The sequence below is a fragment of the Oryza brachyantha genome, chromosome 9, assembly GCF_000231095.2.
Source record: "Oryza brachyantha chromosome 9, ObraRS2, whole genome shotgun sequence".
NCBI lineage: Eukaryota > Viridiplantae > Streptophyta > Magnoliopsida > Poales > Poaceae > Oryza > Oryza brachyantha.
This window is the reverse complement of record NC_023171.2, coordinates 7,915,609-7,939,995: the sequence shown is the minus strand read 5'-3', so window position 1 is coordinate 7,939,995 and position 24,387 is coordinate 7,915,609. Positions and strand designations below refer to the sequence as shown.

Sequence of the window (24,387 nt, the reverse complement as noted above, 5' to 3'; positions counted from 1 at the left end):
TGCTGAATTTTGTCCATAATTCATATGTTTTTCAAGATAATATAATTCATTCTGGCCTTTGCTTCAGAAGTTTGCATCCAACGAATAACTGTTACTGTTTGATTGAAAACAAGAAATATACTTAACATACCAGCTTAAAAACTGATTTTTTTCATAATTTATATGAAATAAACTAAAATTCGGTGAAATAGATTCTTACGTTGACACTCAAATGGTGATGTATGAACCTGGGCTAGATTTTTACTCTGTATCCAGTGATGAGAGTAGAGATAATAAACATGGGAGCATAAGTTGCTTATCGTGCTGCGTGCGTCGGTGTCGGCGTTTGACATAGTGGCTATGAAAGCTTTGCCTTTTTGTTTATGTGCACCTCCCCCACATGGACGAGGATGTCACTCATCAGAGGCAATCTGGAGTTGGGAGTTGACACCCATCCATGGCCCATGCATGACTTCCCCTCTGGTGGTTGTTAAAAGTTGTTGGAATTTCCAAAAAGTATCTGCAATAGTGCTCGAGTAATGAGTATATTTAAAATATATTTTTTATGATGTAAGACTTTTTAATATATATATATATATATATATATATTGATAAATAGATGAATCTAAGTATAGTAAAAAGTCTTAGAATATAAATATGAAGAAGATGGATTGTCTCTGTTTAAAAAAATATTTCTAGCTATAGACCTCGATCGGTGTTTATGTCAATAGTATGCCCAAGTTTATAGCCTGAAATAAAGGTTTTTAGATACAGGTAGTAAGTTATATATATGAAGAGTATAATTTAAAAGTACTCAATGCATACTTAGCATGCTAGCGTAATTTTTTCATACCACATTCTCACTTGAATAATGTCATGTGTTTGAACACGAGCCTGCTGAGAGTTTTCTTATAAAATGGTTTATAAATTATAGCAATATGTGTTTCACTTGTTTATTTATGATAAAAAAAATGTAAACACTGTCTGATTGTTTAGTTATAATTGGAGCACTTTTTTTCTCCCCGGCAGCCTACCATGGTCACTAGTGTGGATGACAACAAAGCACGTGCCAAATCGGGATAGGTGGAACTCGACCACATCTCATTTTGAATTTGTCATTTTGCCGATACATGGTGCCATGCAAAATACGCGGGAAATTTTAGGTTTTCTCAAACGCCAATAATACAAGGTTATTTTACCGACCATTCGCTTGTGACTAATCGTCTTCGTAGCTACAAACTTCAACCCCATAGAAAAACCTCCAGAGAAACATCCCGAAAACGCATATAACTCAATCTACTTATTAAACCTTAATATTTAAGTTCTTCAAAGCCTAAAAACAATACACAAACACCACTAATAAATCTTTGATAAAAGTTCAGCGACTACGCATCATTTTCCTTACGATCCAGAAACAAAAATACACTTATTTTTACGTGTTAAAAAATCTAATACAAGTGTACACACACGCCCAAAACACAGTCGCTATCAACCCTGACTGCGACTCCCCTCCCGTGGAAACCGACGGAGCCCGACCCCATCCCCGAATCCCGACCGTCCGCGCGCATCTGGACGGCAGCCGTCCACGCCGCCGGCGCCTCGAGATTCGTGCGGCCCCCGGCCCCGCCCACCACGCTCTCGTCGCGTCCTCGAGTCGACACGGCGACGCGATGAGCGGTTGCGTCGTCGCGGTACTACAAAAATACCATCCACCACACCACCGGCAGCCCTCCCCCCCTTTTCTCCTTCCAAAACGAGGAGGAAACGACGAAAGCAACCGCGAAGGCGGAAGGAGAGAGAGAGGGAGAGGGAGAGGAGAATTCGCCGCCGGGCGGGCAAGGTCTCCTCCTCTTCCTCCGCCCCCCTCCCGATCGGTGAGCACGACGCGCTGTTTTTTTTTTTTGGGTGGGTTGTTTGTATCGTCTTCTAGGTTTGTGAGTAAGCCCGATTGGGACGCGGCGGCGGTGGCGAGGCGAGGGAGGGGGGTCGCGTGACTCCGCGTTTGGCCGGCGGCAGGCAGGCTGGCTGGCTGGCTGGTAGGTTGGTCCGTTCGTTGGGGGCGGGCGGGCGGGCGAGCTGGGTTTGGCTGGCTGGTTCTTTTTTTTCCCCCTCCCTTCCTTTTTCTTTTGCCGGCAGCTCGAGACCACCTACCGCCGCGTGGGGGCGGGCGTTTCATTTCGGTTTATGGAGGGGGAGGTGTCGATGCTTTGGCCTGGGGGTTTGGTTCTTGGCAGGCGGGAGAGGGAGGGAGGTCGCCGGGGGCGGGTTCTTGGAGGCGGCAATGCGGGTCTGCGTCTCGTGGTGAGTTCTTGTGTGGGTGGGGGGGGGGTTCGGATTTGTTAGGTTTCTTGTTCCGTTTTCCGCTGTCCGAGACCTAGGTTGATCCCTGCGCGGCCCGCCGTGGGCTGTCTCCGGGTGTGGATGATACATGATAGGTATTGGGGGGGGGGGGATAATTTGCGTTAGGGTTCTTGAGGCTCGTTGCAGATTTGTGGGTGCTCCGTTTGCTGAAATGTTGTGTGGTTTGTTTCGTGGGTGCAAGAACAGGGAGGCTTGATGGGAGGGAAGAAGGCGAAGACGGTGGAGAAGGATGCCCTGCTGCTCTGCGGCGATGTGCTCACGGAGGTCTTCCACAGGCTGCCGGCCCGCACCCTTGCGTCCTGCAGGCTGGTGTGCAAGTCCTGGATGTCGGAGCTCACCGACCCGCACTTTGTTCACGAGCACATGAAGAGAAGCCAGCAGAAGCTTCTGCTCTTTGCGAACGACAAGGCGAGCGACAGGTCGCTCGCCATGGTGCTCGCGGACGACACAGGGTCCACATACCAGCTGACTAGGCCGATGGCTTCGCGGAGCGTCTTTGTCCACAATTCTTGCAATGGGCTGCTCTGCCTAGGTGACAGCACAGGAGTTGTGCAGTTGCTCAACCCGACAACTGGTGAATCTGCTACGCTGCCAGTGCCGACGTATACTGCAGGAAGCAGTCAGTTCTCGTCGTGTAATTGGCACTGCTTGGGGTTTTGCCCATCTACAAAGGATCACAAGGTTGTACATTTCTATCTGGGTGATCATATTGATTCTTTGAAGGTGTGCTGCGAGATATTCACTATTGGAGATAAATCCTGGAGACAAATTGGGAGTTTCCATGGAGCACCAACAGATAGAGGTGTGCATGTGAATGGAGCGGTATACTATCTGACAAAGTTTCGTTACATTGCTTCATCACGTATCAATCGTTTGAATCTTGAGAGTGAAAAGTTTGATGTGATGATGCTTCCTCCACGCAAGTCCTATGGAGGGCACTGCTCTTTGGCAGAGCTTGAGGGAAAGCTATGCTTGTTAGTTGTGGAGGGTGGACATGAAAATCCACCTCGTACAATGGACATATTGATGCTTGATAGTGGCGATAAGGCGAGTTGGACACACAGATACCACATCTCCTTGCCCTGGTTGATACCTTCGTGTTATTTTACTCCAAAACACACACTGTTCCATGACGAAAAAATTTGGGTTCAGTTGTTGGCTCGGAACCTCTACTGCTATGATCCAAGTTCAAGCTCAGACGAACTGAAGATGGCATGTCCAGAATCTGAGTTCCCTTTTAGCACACATACTTTCACTGAAAGCATAGTTCCTCTACGCCAAAACTACTTCATCAAGAAGATGCAGTGATAATGGTGTCCACCGCCTGTTTTCAAGATGCTTTGCAGTTCACAGAATTACAAAATCATGCCCCCCCTTTTTTTTTCTTTTCTGTTGATGAATTTAGCTGGTCAATGACTTAGAGTGGCCTATTTTACCGTGAATTGTAATTAGTTACAATAAATGCAGTATTGAAACCTGTTAACAGCATATGGTTATCTTACTTCTTGTGGTTGTTTCTAACTTCCTATTATGATGGCAAGTTGCTATGACAAGTTCAGAAAGACCGCTTCTTCAGGTTTTACTTCACTTCTTGTTATTGTTCCCATTTTAGGTGTTTTTTACATCACACTGAAGAAAATATTCCTAATAAGGCTATAATTAAGTATATACCATTTAGATATGTGTCTGCTACCATATTAAATCTTTCAAACATGAATAACATAGATATGCCAAAATTTAGCTATATACATTGGACTGCTGTAATAATAGGTGGAGTTATGCCTGTTCATGGAAGAAGATTAAATGACAACCATTTGTAGCTAGATGAGATGTGAATGTTGGTGCTTTTTCTTTGGTGAATTATTGGTTTTATGCATCGTATTATGAAGAATTTTCTCCTGGAAATTATTAAAAATAATTTTGAAGAATACTTTCTAATTATATTACCATCGATCCATCCTTTTTTCCCCTAATTTGTTACTTCCTAGTTCCTAGCTTGCTTTCATGTTTGCCTTTGCAGAAACTCACCTTCCCTAAATATTGCCAGCTTTTATTTCAAACAACTATTGGCAGCTCACTGCCATGTGCTCTGCTACTATTATTTTTATACCCTTGTTGAAGAAAAATAATATATATGGTTTCTCGAATATAAATATGAATGGATGATACCTGTGCTAAATAATCCTTCGAAGAGAATACAGTAAGGTATGCTCTAAACACCCTTCTTTTGGAATATTTTCTTGTATCAATGCTCAGAGTATAGAATCTTTATCTGTAACTTCATATTGTCATATTTATTTTGTTTGTTATGGCAATAACGTGCAAGATGCGACACATTGGTCCACCAGAAGGCATCTGAAACCAATTTCCCATTGCAGTGATGTTTATGTTGATATCTTAAAAAGGCTGCTCATACACAATCCTGTGAAGTTCTGATCAGTTTGTAAGGCTTGGGTCTTGGTAGTATCAACCTCAAAGTTCACCAGAGAATTTGATTTGAGTGTTGTGTCTTCTCCACAGATCAGCAGCAGTATCAGGTGAGCCTTGTCGGCATGCATGAGGTCCAGATGTCTTATCATAGACTTCACATGTACTTCTTGCATAGGTGTTCCTTGCCTTCGTATCACAGAGGAACTTGTAAACATCTTAAACGTGACAACTGCTAATCCGTCCTGCTGTTCATACCAACTAATTCATCTTCGATCTGCCTTTACTCCTTACCATGCATCCTATTGGCACTCCTTAGGATTTTGTCCTTTAAGAAGAGAGCTAAATTTGGTGCACTTGTCTCGTTCAGATGGATTGCACAAATTCATAGTATCAGAGTTGGCTTCAACACATTCACCTTCTTCTTCTCTCTTCAACAGCTTCTGCATACAATTGCATTCCAACGGAGCTGGGCCAGGTTATCTATGTGGTGTTCTTCATTTGCCTACACCTCCAGCAAAAAAAAAAAAAAAAGAGCTGACATTCTGGTGCTCAATAATGAGTACTCACCAATGCAGGATTTATGAAAATCACCACTTCAATCATGGTTTCACCTGCTTCCACCGATTTCTTTTCGGCTCGAGTAAATGCTGTTGCTTTCTCATGTGATCCAGGCTCTTCCGAATGTATCTGCATCATCTTCTACGACCCCTAATAACTGTTTGATGTGATTAATCTGCAATGAATCCAGAAGTAGTGGTGCTTTAGTGATCCTTCTTTCTTGAGAACATCTTCTAGGAACACATGGGATAATCTTGCAAGTCGACTTCTATTTCCAATCCTGAAGTTCTCATAGTTCTTTGAATTTCAGGATGAAACCTGGTGCTTTGCCTGAGACTCTGAGTAGCAGTATCACCTAGATGATGCTTGTGCCCGTGTATGCTAATTCAGGATCATGTGTGCTGCCATTTTTCTCCCGCTAGTCGGAAAGTTCACGTGAATCTGGAAAATCCGTGTACAGCCAGGAGGGTTGAGCTGCCAGTAATGGGAGTTTTGTGCCTATGAAAATATGTGCCTCTTTTGTCGACAAATAGCTTGAGACCAAATGTAACGTCTTAATTTTCATGAGGATATTGATTTGATTTAGCTACATGATCCATGACTTCCATCCCAATAGTGATGGTCGAGGGGCGGTACCAAAATCACCGTCTGCTAGCTGTACACGAAAGCACACGGTAAAATATTCAAACTTGACAAAGACACGATGTTTATTGATGAGATAGATCTTATATCTAAAATATTGTCGCTTCCGCTTATGTTTGTAAGCCAAAATTTTTATTGAAGAGATAAAACTTAACCTTATATCTAGACTACCGTCGCCTCAGCTTATGCTTATAAGCCAAAATTTAAATTTTCAATCTTAAATTTAAAGTAGATTTTGGTGTTTTTCATCATAGTTTATTTCTAACTTTATTATTAGATCACTCGGAACATGTATATAAAATTTATACTCATAAATTACTTTTTATTTACAAATAACCAAAATACAATGTTTTTTTTTATCTCTGTGTGACTACACCAGTCTATGAAACAACAACGCCTCTAAAAGACGGGGAGTGGTTCCGCGCCGGGTAGCACAGGTTGAGCGCGGCGGCGGCGGAGAGGACAGAGTACGGGTGGATGTGTTGGGGCTCAACCAAATACTTCGTACAAACTACAGTTCACTAATCGGCAAACATATCTCACACAATCAACCCCTCATCTTATCATGAACTTTGAGGATGGTTTCAACTAGCAAACCACGACGGAATAACAATAATCATATGCATAAGTGACACAAGTATTTTAACGTGGAAAAACCTCACCGGTCCACTCCAAACTTCCACTATAATCAACAATGAGTACAAATAAAGTCTTCTCCAGATCATTTAGAGGTAGATCATAATATCCACAATATCATCAAATTATACACTTAGTATCCACGACATCAACCATAGCAATTAACAAGAGGTATAACAACAAAAAGCAGAGAAATAACAGATTTTTTCCTCTTCGGTCATCAAATGATATCTCCCAAGCCATATATACAAATTACACGAAACTTGGCATAAATGATGGTTTATGAGTCCATCACAAACAAATCAAAAATCAGCTCATTTGGATGAGATATACACCAGAACACGTACATTCATCGAGGTGTGCATATACACCGAAACATGCATATACATCAGAGTGTGAATATGCACCTAAGTATGCATATACACTGAAACGTGTTATTTGTATATACACCAAAGTTTGCATATACAATCTGCTCAACTTCGTTAGCTTAGGTGAATAGGTGTATGATGACCATGTACCAACATTAATAATAAAAATTATATGCATGTATGCACGTATGCTTAAGCTAGGATTTTTTTCCCGAACCTACCCTCTCATGCATGCTTAAGCTGTAATTTCTTTTCCTAAACCTACCCTCTATATCAGCCCATGGGGCCAGCGGAAATCGTTAATGTGATTTACCACTGTTATAAAGCGGCCGCAAAATTAAAGGGGTGATTGCATGCAAAAAATCCAAAAGGTATATTTTTAAATCAAAATAATTTATAGATAGAACTTTATATATATATATATATATATATATATATATATATATATTCTTACCGATCTAAAAACGAAAACTGAAAAATAAACTTCGCGAAAATTTTAAGGTTGGTAATTAAATTTTGGCTTATAACCATAAGTAAAAGGAAAAAAAATGATAATGACAGTCGCTAGCTATATACGAAAGCATACGGTAAAATATTCAAACTTGAGAACGACGCAAAGACACGATGTTTATTAACGAGATTAAACTAAATGCTATAGGGTGTACCGAGTATACTTTTTTTCCTTTAGGACACTTAATATGAATCATCCGAAATCGAATGCTTTTTTTTCCTCTACGTGACTACGGCTGCGTTCGCCTGGCAGGCTGTTAACTAGCGCGCAAAACACGATAATAGATTAACACATATTTAATTAATTATTAATTATAAAATATTAATCTAAATTTTTAAAGAAACTTTGATGTAAATTTTTTTCAAAAAAAATACACCGTTAGCAGTTCGGAATACGTGCGCGTGAAAAATGAGAAAATGCGGCTTATTTAGAGGGGGTAAAAGCATCCCAACGAATATCTAAATTTGGTGATCCATATCTACATTTGGATGATCATCTAAAACAATTTCATCCTCTATATCTCTTTGTACTCCAACAGATCATCCATATACATCCTCCGTATTTCTTTGAATAATGAAGTAAGAACATCCAAATATAGAGTTTCTGATATGAGGGAGACTATAGCACGGTATCCCGTGTGTACGGGATAGATTAGTGAAAATTAAAAAGCACATCCCCGTGGGTCCCCACGGACCCCGCGCATGTCTCCTCCAGACCGCATCCCCTGGCGGCGTCGGTCTGCTGCTGTCTTTTGGCTTTTGTCTGCTGCTGTTGCGCGTGGAAAGGAGGGGAGTGAGAGCAGCAGCAAACAGGAACGTTTTCTACTCTCTCTTTGCCAGATCTCACTACACTGTATATTATTAATTTTTTTATAGAGAGTGAACAACTCGAGACAGAGAATGAAACAGTATGCCTCATACATATCTATACAAGTACTTGGTATATTTGTTGTTGTGGGCCCCATGTCTATAGCCATCAATAGCTACTAGTAGATGATATTGCTAGGTCTTTTTACATATATTTTTTATAAAAAAGTAGTACTATGTTCACAGTTGGAAACCTTCTCTAGGTGAAACAAGGATGTGAACCGTAGCAAGGATGTGTTGCGACTTAGTATCGCCAGGTACCATATGATACCAGATAATACTATCAGGTATCATTCGGTATAAAGTTTAGTATCAGTAGTTACTTTGTGGTATCACATCATACCAGAAGGTATCACGTAACTTCAACATGTATCATGTATACACGTTATAATTTTTATACTGAACGATACCATATTGATACTTGTTGATACTACTTAGTATTGCCAGGTATCATATGATACCAGATGATACCATCAGGTATCATCCGGTATAAAGTTTGGTATTATTAGTTACTTTATGGTATCACATCATACCAGAAGGTATCACCTAATTTCAGCATGTATATACATGTTATAATTTTTACACTGGATGATACCATATTAATACTTATTGATATTTTATAAATTAAATGACTATGAAGAATGCGGGTAGAGATCAGCACCAATATGCAGGATAGCACGGAGGAACGAAGGCAAGCAGCATGGAGGAGCAGTGCGACACGGGTACGCAAGGAAGGCAACGCCAGCGGTGCAAAAGCACGGAGGAGAGCAGCGAAGCGATAAAACGCGGACTGCGTGGTACGTGGTAAAAAAAACTTCATTTAACTGTCCCGTCGGTATAGAGTTCTGTACCGTAATTTTTCTATTCTGATATAGATGAACTATTAGGGATTAGGGATGCTCTAACGAACGGGCCTACATGGCTCTATAGATCTGAGTTTCTCACAACATCCAGTGCACCACAAAGGGATGATTGTGTCTTGCTCATAAAAAAGTCAAATGGGTATTTGTAAAAAAAATTGAATAAAATTTTATATATGTATTATTAGCAAACGAAAGCCAATGCTGAAAAATAAACTTCGATAAAAAAACTTCAAATTTAAGGTTAAAAATTTAAATTTCAAATATAAACTTTTACTTATGCTTATAAGTCAAAATTTAAATTTTAACTTAAATTTAGAGTTGATTTTAAAATTTTTCATCGTAGTTTTTTTAATCTTATCTTTTTAATCTCTACTAATAAGTATATAAAAATATTATTGACAAATTATTTTCTATTTATAAATATGATATTTAGCTTTTTACTTATAAAAGCGAGAAGAGGACCCACTAGTGTTTTCAGGTTTAGATTTGACCCCAGAGAGGGTGGTGGTGTGGTATTCACAGTCCTCGTGCTAACATGGCAACCGTTGACGAATTGAGATCTTTCTTTTTCTGAAGCAAGCACCAACTAGCACATTACGAAGAAGACATGAACAGATTATTAATTATAGCACTTGCTGAACTTTAATCAAAACTGAATCATATTTCAAAATTGTTCTGCACAAATATAATTAAAAGGTAGTAGAAAAATGGGTAATTATTATTATCAAAAAATGATATACTCGTACTCGTATTTTCGCCTAATTATTCTGCAAAGGGTAGCTACTTGCCTTCCATAGCATAGACATCCATGAATCCATGACGTGGGTCTACGCGCATTATGATCGGATGCACACTTATTTTGTGTTTTGAAATGAAAAAAATAAAAAAACTTAAATCAAAAGTAATAAAAAAATGAATAACAAAATACTACTAAACTGAGGCGGAAGACGAAGCGAGTAAGTGAAGAAGACGCGAAGTCATTCTCGCCGGTTGGTGCCGACGGAACTAAGCACGCCGCTCGCCGGAGTTCGCCGGCGGCGAGGTGGGGAAGCGGGTGAAGGGCACGCCTCTCAACGAGGGCATGGGCTGCTCCATCTCGGGGCTCAACGCCCTCTACGACGCGGCGACGGGCGGCGGCGACGTGTGGATCAACGACCGCCGCTTCCGCGTCCTGCGCCAGATTGGCGAGGGCGGCTTCGCCTTCGTCTACCTCGTCAGGGAGCACCACCCGTCCTCCGACGACGCATCGCGCGGCCGCCACCCTTCCAACGCCTCAGGTGCCGTGCGCGCGCTTGATCCCCCCCCCCCCCCCTCCCCCACCCCACCACCACCCCGCGCCTCTTCCGCAGCTTCATGATTTCGCCTTCATGTGTGCTTGTTCTTGGTTCGCTGGAGGGCGCCATGGGATTTGCGCTTGGTGGACTAGTTTGCAAGGGTTTTCCGTTTCGCTGTGTAGCAAACTTATTTAGGGGTTTTCTGTTCGAAACCGTGGACAAATTATGTTCCTTGTCCGCTACGAGTAGTCGAGTAGAGTGATTCGATGAACTGAGCGGAGGTTCTGTGATTCACAGCTTGTTGAACGCAATTACTTGGAGATACTTAGTATTGTGAAGTAAATTTCATTCCACTGGAATAGATTGGTTGTGATTAAGCTGGGATTACTCGGAGATACTTAGTATTGTGAAGTATTACAAATTTACAATGTCGTGATACGGCTATGATACGTGATTGTTAATATTGTTACAGATGATGGGACATATGCCATGAAGAAGGTGCTGATACAGAGCAAGGAACAGCTCGATCTGGTGAAGGAGGAGATTCGCGTGTCGTCGTTGTTCAACCATCCCAACCTGCTGCCACTTCTTGATCATGCCGTGATAGCAGTTAAGGTAATATGATGCGTGTCTTTCTTTCGTGCCAGACGATGCCGAGTCTCAGGAGATGTTTATGAAAAGCATGCTGATTTTGGCAAATATATCTGAATCATCTAGAGATACAGCAACAAAATGGATTGGTAATGTGGATATGGCCTGCCATAAGCCCATAATGTTAAATAGCAATTAGTATGGTTGCATATGGCTAGGCAACTTAGCTTATATTATGAAAGTCTATTTCATTCTAAGAGGACTTTTTTGGATATGATACACTTAGAGTCAACAGGGAGATTGGAACCATGAAGCCTACTTGCTCTTCCCTGTCCATATCGATGGTACTCTGTTTGACAATGCCAAAGTCATGCAGTCCAGGAAGGAGTTCTATTCAACAATCAATGTTTTGCAAATATTCCAACAGGTCAGTCTTTTTACAAGACAATAGTATCAATATGTAGTTTGCTGAGAATTTTGAAGTCATTGCGAATTGTTTGCTTGTTTGTAACTGGCCCCAGTTGGTTGAGATGCTTAAAACAAAGTTATTTATCATTTTAGTGGTCCATTACCTTTCTGACAAACAAAATATTAGGCTGTTAGCACAAAATTCCAATTGTTCCATTCCGATTTGACTTTTCTTGTGTAGTACTGAATTTTTCTTGTACTGTTGTACATGCTCTTATACGTGTTATTCCAGACATTCCAACCAATCATATATTAGTCAAACTTGCTCAAAACATAGAAAGCATGTAAAATAATCGCAACGACATCCCTATTTATGAGTCCCAACCACTGTCAGCAGCCATTAGCTCTCATTGTGCTGTCATGTGCCAAAGCCTGAACTGCATATTTGTTACCATGCTGCCCTGGTTCTAATTCCGTGCTTAAGTGACCTGCACCTTGACCAATGTTTCCCTTCACTACTCAGAGTTCGTTGTATAGCTAATTGAGTTTGTTATTATTTTTATTTATTTTACTACATTAGCCTTATGATGTGGGGAGTTTAGGAGTTTGATCAGGAGTGGCAGCCTAATTTACCGTGAACTCCTCCTTTGAAACAATAAGATAATCATATTGCATATTCCGCTAGTACTGCAATACAGTCACATGTGACAACACACTTTCTGTTTCCTATTACTATAGAAATGTGGCTACAGCTTACCTACTGTTAGCTTGGGAAAGATCGTGGTGTCATAAGAATTTTAGGAAGTCATTATTCCCCTTAGTGGTAAACTTTTATGTTAGAGTAAAATTCAAAGCATATTATCCCTGCACTCATCTATTGAATATGATCATCTTCCTAGTTTGTTTTCTGCTTTTTCATATCAATGACATTGCAAACACACATTAAATGATGAGATGCTGAAGTAAGAAGTGTTCTGAATTATATCATCTCCATATCATTGCTTGAATAATCATTAGTATTTATTTACTACCTTGCACCCTCCTTCCTATACTAATAAAGGATCATCACAGCTCTGTGAAGGACTGAGGCACATGCACAATTTTGATCCACCATATGCCCATAATGACGTCAAGCCTGGCAATGTTCTTATAACTCACCAAAAAGGACAAGCACCTCTTGCAACTTTAATGGATTTTGGAAGTGCAAGGCCTGCAAGAAAAACAATCCGTTCTCGTTCTGAAGCATTACGGCTACAGGTTTGTTTTAACTCCCTGGCCTTTTGAATATTGGTTTTTAATTTTCACAATCCCTGGGATATTTGGCCACTAGCCTAGAAAGATATCCCTGTTCAATTGTTTTCAGATGTTTTAGGACTTAGGAGTGCTTTCTTTCTAGTGAATTTTTTATCTCACAGCTGTGAGTAACTCTCTGCTCAAACTCAGAAAGTATAATGGTATTTTTAACTTCCTGTAAACTAGTGGATATACCAAGCCAAATAATCATGTAAAACTTTATATGTAACTGCTACTTAGAAGAAGTTGAATATCAGTATTTGGAGAACCGTTGATCTATTGCTGTCTAGACATTACGGTGCATATCTTGCTTCGTTGTAGGAATGGGCTGCTGAACATTGCTCCGCGCCTTACCGTGCACCTGAATTGTGGGACTGCCCAAGTCACGCTGATATTGATGAGAGGACAGACATCTGGTCTCTAGGATGCACCCTTTATGCTATCATGTAAGCTCCCTTGGTCTTTTGCATGAGTAAAATATGATAATCTTGATTCTATTCGTGTCTTGTTAATGTGTTGGTTTCATTCTAAATGTTTGTGGGTTTGCTACTGCTAGAATTGCTTGGGCATATTACTACTAATATAGTTTTAGAAATTCGTTCAGCTCAGTTAAACGTGCATATCATGTTTTTAGCCCCATTGGGAACTTCCCAATTCAATGTCATAAATGAGCATTCCATCATTTTTTTAAAGAAAATATTAGATACTTGGTGAAAGTATTTACCAATCATCATCCTCTGCAATAGGTATTGTGCTTTTTTAAAATTAAACTCAACTATGTAGAAGTTAAAGTTAAGCACAATTTCATAAAGCTCCTTTTGATCCAGTCAACATTCTTATAGAGATTATGAATGTAGTGCACAGACCAATCAGATCTTTAGCCTGTACTTACTCAATAAATCTTTGGTGTTTACATCTTGTTTTTTCTTAGGTACGGTGTTTCACCGTTTGAGTATGCTCTCGGTGAATCTGGAGGAAGCTTGCAATTAGCCATCGTCAATTGCACTTTGAAGTGGCCGGCAGGTCCCAGCCCTCCTTACCCTGACGCACTTCATCAGTTTGTTACCTGGATGCTTCAGCCGCAACCTGCCATGCGCCCTCAAATCGATGACATTATTCTTCACGTTGAAAAACTTATGGAGAAATATTCGTCTTAAGCCAACTGCACATTCTCTTCTGACTTGTTTACACAGTTACTCAAATGAATATATTGGGAATTACGAACATTGTTCATGCTTGAGGCTATTCCTTTAAGACTGAGTAGGCACAGCTTTATTCTTTATTAATCTTTTGAGACTAACTGACATTCTCCTAACGTATGTTGGTTATGTCACTCAGTTTACTTGTACAATATATTTAGTGAATGCCACATGTTACAAGTTACAACCTCCATTAGCATATTCGTTTTTCTGCTTCTTCTCTAGGCTCTTGTTTAAATTATTTTACAGAATTTGGTACAAAAGTACATGTTTAGCTGTGAAGGTGGTGGCAAAGTAAAATGATACCTGCGTTGGCACCCCCCTCCTATTTATCTAGATTACTGTTTTTTTTTTCAAAAATTTTCTATAAAAAATTGCTTTAAAACATCATATTAATCTATTTTTAATTTTTTTTATAATTAATAATTAATTAGTCATATACTAATTTAGTATGTGCGTGGAATAATATACCCCAGCCAAACGCGGCCACGGAAGAAAAGGAATACAAGGGACTAGAACGACACCTGGAGTTTGTGGGAAAAAAAGGAAAAATCTTATGAAATGATGCAGCAGAAACTTATGGTAATAATTTCCATTAGAAGAGATGATACACCAAGTTACAGTTCGAATTCCACAGAACACTACATGATTGCACCGTAAACCAATTAATTGTCTGCACAGTTACAAGAATGAACAAATGAATTAACGAACTTATCCTGCATATTTTCTCTTATAAATGTGGATATAAGGGGGAAAGTATATGGGAGGGCTAGCAGATTGCAAATCATGGTTGCCATGTTTGATACTGAAAAATGATCTGGTCTGGAAATCAAGTATTCAGTATGATGTTGATGTATCTTCCTGTAGGGATCACTATATATAGCTCTTCTGTTAAGCATTCCTCCCACAGATTAGTCTTCATGCTCTTCTTCATCTTCAGAATCTGTTCGATAGTGAGCAGTTTTATGAGAAACAAACAAATTCATGATTCCTAGAAAGAAAATTTATTTAAAACATTAACATGAAAGAATTGCATACCAGATCGAACATCATCACCGACATGGCCTCTAGATTGAATTTGTTTGACTAGCATCCGGTATATTAGTACCCACCAATATATGTGAAGCACTAGAAGTGAGAACAGGAGACTGTTGAAAATATAGTAGTATATGGGGCCATAAAATTTATGCTTCTCCTTGTCCAGGGTCAGCAGTACTTCATAGCTGAAAAAGGCACCAGATAATTGATCAACGAAGTTTGATTTAGTCTTTGTAGTGGAGTAGTGTTCCTTTCAACTATAGAGCTAAATGTCTAGAGATTAGCAGATGGCACCACATGCCAGTATGTGTTTACCTCGTGCTCCTTAGGATCCAGAATGGGAAAATGAACAGACGGAGAATAATCCATGATGCTACAAAAAGAAGAAATGATACAATAGCTAGCCCCTCGCAGCTACTGTACTTGGACATCTTCCCGATCTCTAAGAATATATCGCTAGCATCATGAAGAGCTAAAACAACTGAACCAACACGAGCAAATCTGTTCAAAAAGCACAATATCATTTAGCTACATGGTTGTGCAGCTGGGACAGCATACACGAAAGCAATTACCTTATCCGCGGAATTGTTCTGAACATACCTGAAAATATAGGATAGAACAATCAAAACAACTGTTGCCAAATGGTGAGACATTGAGACTCCAAAGTCCGACCGCCTTGTTTCCCAGAACAGAAGAGCGAAGATGGAATATGTGTAAAATCCAGCAGCAAACATGTAGACAGCCTTAAGCTTGAGTCTGCAATATGATTTAAAAAAACTCAGTGCCACGGAAACCTCTTCACATGGAAAGGTATTTTTTCCCCACTTACTTTGTCTTTTGATCAGGCCAGATCTGTTCGCCAGGCCCAACCCAGAAATATCTAGTGTTCTTGAACCATGGCTCATTGTATGTTACAGACAATGAAAGCAGTTCTGCAGAAAGAAAATAAACGAATTTCCACGCCGACTCCTTACACTTGTTGATTTTTTTTCTACTTTCATCTGTTTCATCAAGCTTGTCATATCCCTTTCCAAGTACAAGTCTTCTTGCTAATGCCTGCCAATTGAATGAGATGAGAAGAACGAAATCTACGCATGCAAGGGAATACTGATATTGCATAAATATGAGAGCCATTGTAGCCATTCTTCTCATAAGAGTATCATAGTAAGTGCATGTGCACATTTTAAATCACGAAGTGATTAGAATTTAGAAGTGTACACCTAAAGCTAAAGAGGAAGCAAAGAGCATCCATAAGCGTCTCACTTTGTAACCTAATTAAAAGCAACCAACTTAATCAGGGCCTACTCTTTATGCCTTTCTAATAACGGGACGGATCAGCCACACAACGAACCTGTTACTAAAAGAAGCCAATATTTACATGACAACAAAAATCAAGCAGATCATGAACTCATCTTTATCAAATCCAATCCATTCATGTCTGAATCAACAGATAGTTACATTGTCACCATGCTCATAATTTGACATAACACAGACGGCCCAGGATGAAATTTTGCATGCCCGAATTTGCACAAGTAAAGGGGACAGTCATCCAAAAGCAGACACTTCTATCATCATCAGTCTTAATCGAACTGACCCAATCAAAGGCTACAAGCAATTCAACGCTGAACCAGCACTGCATATCCAGCAGCGAACTGCAATCCCGATGCGCATCCAAATGGCGCAGAATGCGCACGCATTTCGGATCCAACGAGACAACCCGGCGGCGGAGAGAAGCAGCCACAAAAAAAAAAAAAAAGAATTACCTCGAAGACGAAGCGGTCGAGGAGGAACCGGACGGCGGGGAAGAAGGCGACGAGGAAAGGGAGCACGGCGAAGTCGCCGTACCCCGGGTAGGCCTCCGCCTCCCAGTCCACCGGCGCCGACGACAACCCCAGCAAATGCTCCACCAGCGCCGCCATTACAGGACTAGATCCAAGAACCCCCACTTCTTTGATTGGATCCAAACCCCCCCAACTCCTCCAAGAACGCGCGCAATTGGCGCGAGATTCGGAGGACGAGCGGGGGTGGTCAACTCGAGAGCTGCAAGAAGAAGAGGGTGAGATTTTGGATCGGAGAAAGAAGAAGAGAGCGGAAAAAAGATTTCTTTTTTTCTCTTCTTCTCTTTCTCGGCGAGCGGTGGATGTGGATGTGATGGCTAGCGAGGAATGGGAGGTGGATGATCTGGCGCCCTTTTCTGTGGGGGGAGAGCAAACAAACGGGAGAATCTGCTGGAGCTGGACTGGTAGAGAGAAGAAGAGAGCAGCAGCAAGCCAGCAATGCAGCATTCCAACCTGATCTGAACTTTCTCAGGATAAGATCTGGGCAGCGATTGCTACACTGTACGTCTGTACTCGAGCAAATTGTTTTATGTACGAAATGCCTTCAAAACTGTTGCATGTACCATCGCTTATTTTGCTGCTTACTCCTATGTTAAAATTTAAATTTTCAATATTATATTTGAAGTTGGTTTGGGGTTTTTCGTCAGGGTTTATTTTTTAGTCTTAGTTTTTTTATCCTGAAAACATGTATATAAAAGTTTTATTCACAAATTATTTTTTTATTTGCAAATATGTCGTTTGTTTTTTAAAAAAAAGCAAAACAATTGTCCCTATGTGATGCTTTTGGGTGAAGTGGATTAAAAACTGGGTGGAAATTATGTACCACAATTTACGAGGGCTAAACTGTTAGTAGGGTTTATATTTTTGTTTAAAACTGATTGAATTGTCGTGTATTTTGATGTGGGATAAAAATATTTTTTTTACAAAATATTAAGTGGTTATTCAAATTGGATACAGTAAAACCGATCAAAATCTGTCAAGACTTGATGAAAATATTAAGTTCATTTGGTATTGCGTGTAACTTTAACCACTATTTTTCTATTAGGATATAACCATAATATCTAACAAAATTATAAAATTATTTGTATAAATTCTACTCATACGATCTTTATGTCTTTGAACTAAAAATTTTGAGAGCTATTAATGGTTAAAGTTTACAAAGTTTGAAAATAAGTCAATATCGTTATATATCTAAATACAAAGCGAGTAATTCTTAAGGAACATTTGTTTCTTACTCTTGAACTGACAATTAAAAAGATCGTTTGATAGTACAAGTGTTTATAAAGACAGTATGCATGTAAACATTATCCCTGTATACATCTTTTCAAATAGGTCACAATGAAACTGCTCCAACGTCAACTAAGGCTGTGTTCTTTTCAGATCGATATTCGAATGAGATTTAGGATGACACACAAAATGATGTACTCCATTAGCCTATTTAATCGAGTAATAATTATTATAAACTTGAAAATTAATTTAAAAAATATAGAAAATTTAATGGATACAAGCTATTTCATGTTCCAAACGAAAATTTTAAAAAATATATAGAAAATTTATATGGATACAACAACTTAAAATTTTGGTCAAAATTTACTTTGTCCCACATCAAAATACGTTACAATTCAATCAGTTTTAAATGAAAATTTTTAGGAAACGTGCTAACGTAAAATGGGGGATAATCCTAGCTGACAAGCTCAAAAGAACGCAACCTAACAATAAGTAAAGTGGGGTCTAAAAATTTGCCATATTAGATATGTGTTTAAATGGTGAAGAAAGAAGAATGAAAAAAATTGACTATTGGTTTATAGCTATTTGTATAACGGACTTCAAAACACCGTTCGTATGATAAGTGGTATACCAATAGTGCAGTATATATTTATACGTTGATCATAATATTAAACTTTAAACATGCTGTAAGAACTTGAAATTATACTTCATTGTGGTATGTATTAGACAGGTGGCAATGGAGCCACCGGAGCACATATGTTTGTGAGCTGGCGAAGAGTACGTAAGAGTTTGAGGCGGCGGGAGATTGGAGAAGAAGCGAAGTGGACTCAGTCGAAGAGGAGAAGATGCAACATGTGCCTCTCTTGGTTTGATAAGTTTTTAACGCAACGGCCGTGAATCAACCACGAGAATATATAAAATTCTCAAAAGATTTTTAGAAGAAATCTGGCTGTACGTACAGCTAGACATAATACGTACGAACACAAAAAAAAAATTGAGAGGGAGTCTACTTATATATCAATAAGTTTACCACAATTTAATGATTTATCATTAGTATTCTCATTTTTTATATATACAAATGAATTTACCGTTCTGCAACATGTCATTGGGACAACGACTGTTTTCAAACAACCAAAAGCACCCTTGTATATCTAAGGATTTACAACATAGAAGTTTTAAAAATTATTAAATATTTTGCATAGCTTCCTTATATGATATATAAGTTTGTGTATATTTTTAAATATTTTTGAAAAAAGTATATACTATGTTGCATATAATTGATAAATGTATTTCGAAAACAGAAATAAAATAAAATTTTCATGAAACTCATTCACAAACTTCCACATCATGTGAAGAGGCTTAAAAAATACATCACTTAATTTTTAATACTTATAAAAGTATAAATCAATAGTTAACCTTGCATGTATATAAGAGCATTTTAGATATATTTGGAAAATATGTTTTGGTCTAATGATAGTATAACGATCGATAAATTTACTGATATACTATAGAACTAGTACAGTGGTCCGCGCATATTGTGTGGCTAGTATCGATATGAATTGTAGCTATATAAAAAATCTTATCCTGATAATAATTAGTTTTTAATAGTTAATTTGAATTTAAATTTTTCTAAGTTATATTTTTACATGAAATCACATTTACCTGTATTCTAAACTACACTTGTACATAAACTCTTCTCTACAAAATATTTAAATATAATTCAAAATTTATATATTTTTAAATTGTATTTATATATTGACCTTTTCTCTTAATTTTTCCTAATTTTTAACCGAAATTTTAGATCTTTCTAAATTGTATTTATAGATACTCTTTTCTCAATATGAATTATTTTAAAAATTTTAGTCGAGATTTGAATTTTTCTAAACTGTATTTACACCTGAACTATTTTTATTTTTCTTTATTTTTAAGTCCAAAATCGTATTTATAGATGAACTATTTTCTCAATATTAATTATTTTAAAATTTTTAATCCGAGATGTATTTGCACATAGACTCTTTTTTTATATATTTATAGTTGTCCAATTCAAAAAAAAATCTTTTCTTTTTTTTCTTATATGATCCATCCGATTGATTTCTTACTATTAATTGATCTGTTCGATTGATGATTGAATTAGGAGTTTATTATCGTGACGTTACATGGATGCATGGACTTTTTTCTCCTATATCTGATTGACGCGTGTTTAATTGCAATTGATACGTCCGATGGTATTTTTTTTTGTTTTGTCCGATTTTTTTATTTTTTTCTATTTTTTTATTAATCTCAGAATTTGTAGACCGTGAGAGGCAAAGTGGATGCTTCTTTTCCTATTAATTTATATATATATATATATATATATTATATATAATAGATGTGATAATGTCAATAGCAAATCATTTAAATGAGATAAACTCGATCAATGACATGAGTAGATTATCAAACATTTATTGCAACATCGTCTCATGCGGTAAACAAATACAAGATCATATACATCTTCATCACTTATCATCAGTTAATAACTACAACGAATCAAACAAATTAATCAATGTTTAGCCTAGCTTAGCATCTATCTAGTTGGCTCTTCGAGAAAAAAAATAAATTAAATCAAGGCAACAAGGGAGAAAAATAGTTTGGCAATATTAGCCATCGATCCTAGCTAACCATTTCTGCATTTGGTTAATTAGCTTCTAACAACGTTGTGTATTACTGCCTTCTTGGCCACCGCTTTGGCCCACAGCCTGAGCATCTCCTTCACGCCGTCGTCGCGGCTCCGCGGCCGCCCGCCGCGCCGGAGACGCGCCTCCTCCGCCCGCCGCGACGCCGCCACCATGTCCGCCGGCACCGCCTCCTCCAGGAACGCCTCGACGGCGAGGAGGTGCGCCGGCGTCGTCGTCGTCGTCTCCTCCTCGTCGCCGTCGTCGTCGACGCTCTGATGATGATCCTCCGGACACGGTCGGCGCCAGCGCTCGTGCTCGTGCCCGGCCATGGCCATCGCCTCCACCGACGGCCCGCCCACCCCCTTATTCCTCGCCGCCGCCGGAACGTACGCCGTCTTCCTCGACTCCGACACGACGATGCCACGCGCCGCGGCCGCCGCAACGCCGCCCATTTGCTGCATATGGTGCACCACGTACCACGTAGCTGGCTAGCTAGCTATAGCTCGACGAGACGATGATTAATTCCTACGTGATTAATTAGCTCGAAAATTAGTGCAGGTGCTAATTGCATGCAAAACACAGCCGGCCGGTATTTATAACACTAATCGGGTCAAAGGAGAAACTCATATAAATTACCTGATCCGAACGAGACTTGAATTGAATCGTATAACAAAATCAAAAACACATGTGCTGTTTCGTGAGAGTGATTCCGACTAGGCTCTCTGGTACTGATGTGTCACGGGTTTGGCTTAGAAATTTCTTGTCTTAATCCGACTCCTAATAGGCTAAATATTAATATACTTAAATTGGTAAAGGTTGTAGAGTGCGTAGCTTAATTAATTAACCTGCTGCAGGTAGGCTAATCGATCGGGTAGGGTAGGCTAGCTTGCTGCTAATGACCCACTTGTTTTTCCGTATTTGGGCGTGGTTCATGTGATCTAGAGATCTTCCCTAGCTACAGGTTGATGGAGTGATAACCTAGCTTATTATTAGCTCTGACCAAGTGGTCACCGTACGCCGTCATGGAGACGACGACGTAGATACGTACGTATGTGTGGTCTAATATACGGTCTTATTACCGACGTCTCAACTTGTAGAGATGTCCGAATAGCGTCACGCCTACATGTATGCACACGTACATACACGTGTTGTAGCCTGTATGTTTTATACTACTTCCTCCGTCCCAGATTACAAGGATTTTGACTTTCTGTTTGTAATTTTTAATTTGACTACTCGTCTTATTAAAAAATTTTGAAAGTATTATTTATTTTATTTATTATTTTCTATATAGTTAAAAGTAGCTTAAGTATTACTTATAAATTTTTATATTTATACTAAATTTTTGAATAAGACGAATGGTCAAAAATTACGAGTGAATCGTCAGTATCCTCTATTTATGGGCAGAGGTAATAGTAATTAATCTACTCCCTCCGTATTTTAATCAATAGTCATTGCTTTTTAGCACATGTTTGAACATTCTCTTATTTTCAAAATTATTAAATTTATTTTATAGTTAAAATAAATTTATTCACAAACCTATTCACAATAAAATAAATAATAATTATGTAATTTTTTTAATTAATAAGAGTAATGGTCAAATGAGTGCCACGAAAATCAACGGTGACATCTGTTAAGATATATATGGAGGTAGTAAATACTAATTTCTTTGTCATGAAATAAAATTATTTCTACCCTCCATATTTATCCCAAAATATAACTATTTCTCCAGCTACAGAAAAATTACAGGTCTAACAATGTGTTCAACAAAACTACCACTACATTTATCATAAATCTACATATTGAGTTGTAGTTTTGGGATAAAATGATTGTTAAATCTGTAATTTTATGGTATAATGCCTTAATTATATAATTTTATGAAAAAATTGGTGCTAAGTTTTTAATTCTGTAATACACCCTTAAATATGTAGTTTTATAATATTTTGATAAAAGTATATGTAGTTCTGTAATATTTACTCAACTTTTTTGCAATGGTCTCTTATGGTAATAATCAACTATTAATAATATTATTATTAAATAAAAATGATATTATTTCTATCTTTTGTGTTGGTAGAAAACTATTCTATTATCAATAATTGAAGTGGTGGTATAAAATATGATCTATTAAATTAGAATAAATAAATTGTCTTCTACTCACTTTGTTCCCAAAATAACTAAGTTCTTCACTGATCCCACACATACCAATAGAAAATCAAAAAGATAATAATATCATTCACTTTATCAAATCCCAGTGCAATTATCGCCCACTTTATATATTTCAAGTATTTCATAAACCTACATATGCTTTGATCAAATTATCACGAAACTATAAATTTATGATGATATATCACAAAACTATATATTTGATACTAAATTTATCCCAAAACCACAGATTTAAAGCTAAACAACACAAAACTGCATATTTTAGAATTTAATTCCATATATATATCACCATCGTCCAGATGGAGAATTTTCTGCTAGAATTTACTTTAAATCTATAGTTTTATGATAAATTTTATACAAAATATGTAGTTTTGTGATACTCAATATAAAATATGTAGTTTACGATAAACTTGGTGCTAAATAAAGTTTTTTGATCCAATAGCTTAAATATATAGTTTTGCGATAGTTTGGTGAAAGTAGATGTAGTTTTGTAAAATTTACTTAGTCTTTTGTTCAAGTTGCGCCAACTAGTCGACCGGTCCAAATAAGCCTGAGCTTACCTCGTCCCAACCATGCAACAGGTCAGGGCCGAGCCTAGGTATTGATGCCCTAAAGTCCAAAAAACCCCAAAATTTACGAAAAGTTTGGACCAGGCTTAGGCTTAGTTTTTCCGTGCATAGTTGAGCTGAGCAGATCTAGGTTGGGTTTTTTTTTTAGTCAGGTTTTTCCTAGGCCTGGCTCGAAGCTCAGCCTGAGATAGGGTTTGAACATGTCTAGATTTACTCATATATTTATAATGTATTTGTTCCATAGTTTACAAACTATAATGCAATGATGACTTAAAAATAAACTTATTTTAAGACAAATAAGAGGGTGGGGGACAAAAATAATGTTATTACTTATTATGAGGTAGGAGTACTTTACTAATAAAAGACCATTGTAAAAAAAACAACTTTATCTTCTTTATGCATTTTCATTAGTAGATCAATGCAATCTTCTATATACATGACTACATCGCTCTGTGTATATTAGTGCCCAGATTTTGGCTGGTCAATGCTCTGAAAATAGTGTTAAAAACTAAAAAGGGGCAGAAGATGTTGGCTGGTCAAGTGGTCTAGCTGCACGTACGTGCGAACGCAAGCTGGGATTGACTCTTGACTCTCGAGGCTTCAAAACGGTCGTCGGACTGGAGGATTTGCCGATCGCGAGGTTTTCGGACGGAAAGATCGTACCACTGGACTCTGGAAGCTAGCCTGATTGTTCTTTGTTCCCCCACGAAATAAGACAGAACCTACGTATTAAAAAGTGATTACTATCATTGCATGAAGAAACGTATACAAGATCTTCCAACACAAATATGAATTAATAGGATCCATGATTAGGGTACGTACCTTTCATAGATATGAATACTCATCCCTTATCTGTTCGGTAAGTGTACTACACAAGAAACAAGTTTAAATAAATAATCAAATACATACTTGCCTATATATA

At 38.3% G+C, this 24,387-nt stretch overlaps 3 protein-coding genes across 7 annotated transcripts; 2 read left to right on the top strand and 1 right to left on the bottom strand.

Moving 5' to 3' along the window:
- Positions 1–1,714: 1,714 nt before the first annotated feature.
- Positions 1,715–3,828, top strand: LOC102701293 (putative F-box protein At4g21240). Of its 4 annotated transcripts, none has more exons than XM_006660521.3 (2): positions 1,715–1,853; positions 2,527–3,828. In XM_006660521.3, exon 2 carries the CDS (start codon positions 2,536–2,538, stop codon positions 3,646–3,648), a length of 1,113 nt encoding a protein of 370 aa, XP_006660584.1. In that variant the 5' UTR covers positions 1,715–1,853; positions 2,527–2,535; the 3' UTR covers positions 3,649–3,828. The 4 variants fall into 4 exon arrangements, with proteins under 4 accessions (XP_006660584.1, XP_015696470.1, XP_015696472.2 ...); XM_015840984.2 differs by having other exon boundaries at positions 2,522–3,828; XM_015840986.2 differs by lacking the exon at positions 1,715–1,853 and adding an exon at positions 2,149–2,280.
- A 6,272-nt stretch (positions 3,829–10,100) lies between these two features.
- On the top strand, positions 10,101–14,172 carry LOC102711013 (serine/threonine-protein kinase 16). Of its 2 annotated transcripts, none has more exons than XM_040527502.1 (6): positions 10,101–10,491; positions 10,961–11,103; positions 11,375–11,506; positions 12,559–12,744; positions 13,102–13,226; positions 13,712–14,172. In XM_040527502.1, the coding sequence occupies exons 1-6, from the start codon at positions 10,296–10,298 to the stop codon at positions 13,935–13,937; spliced, it is 1,008 nt and encodes a 335-aa protein (XP_040383436.1). In that variant the 5' UTR covers positions 10,101–10,295; the 3' UTR covers positions 13,938–14,172. The 2 variants fall into 2 exon arrangements, with proteins under 2 accessions (XP_040383436.1, XP_040383435.1); XM_040527501.1 differs by having other exon boundaries at positions 11,366–11,506.
- Positions 14,173–14,556: 384 nt separating this feature from the next.
- LOC102701019 (ASC1-like protein 1) lies at positions 14,557–17,342 on the bottom strand. Its single transcript, XM_006660520.3, has 6 exons — positions 16,781–17,342; positions 15,847–16,073; positions 15,618–15,773; positions 15,333–15,518; positions 15,018–15,202; positions 14,557–14,922 (listed from the first exon to the last, which is right to left on the bottom strand). The coding sequence occupies exons 1-6, from the start codon at positions 17,300–17,302 to the stop codon at positions 14,891–14,893; spliced, it is 1,308 nt and encodes a 435-aa protein (XP_006660583.1). The 5' UTR covers positions 17,303–17,342; the 3' UTR covers positions 14,557–14,890.
- Between the last annotated feature and the right edge of the window lie 7,045 nt (positions 17,343–24,387).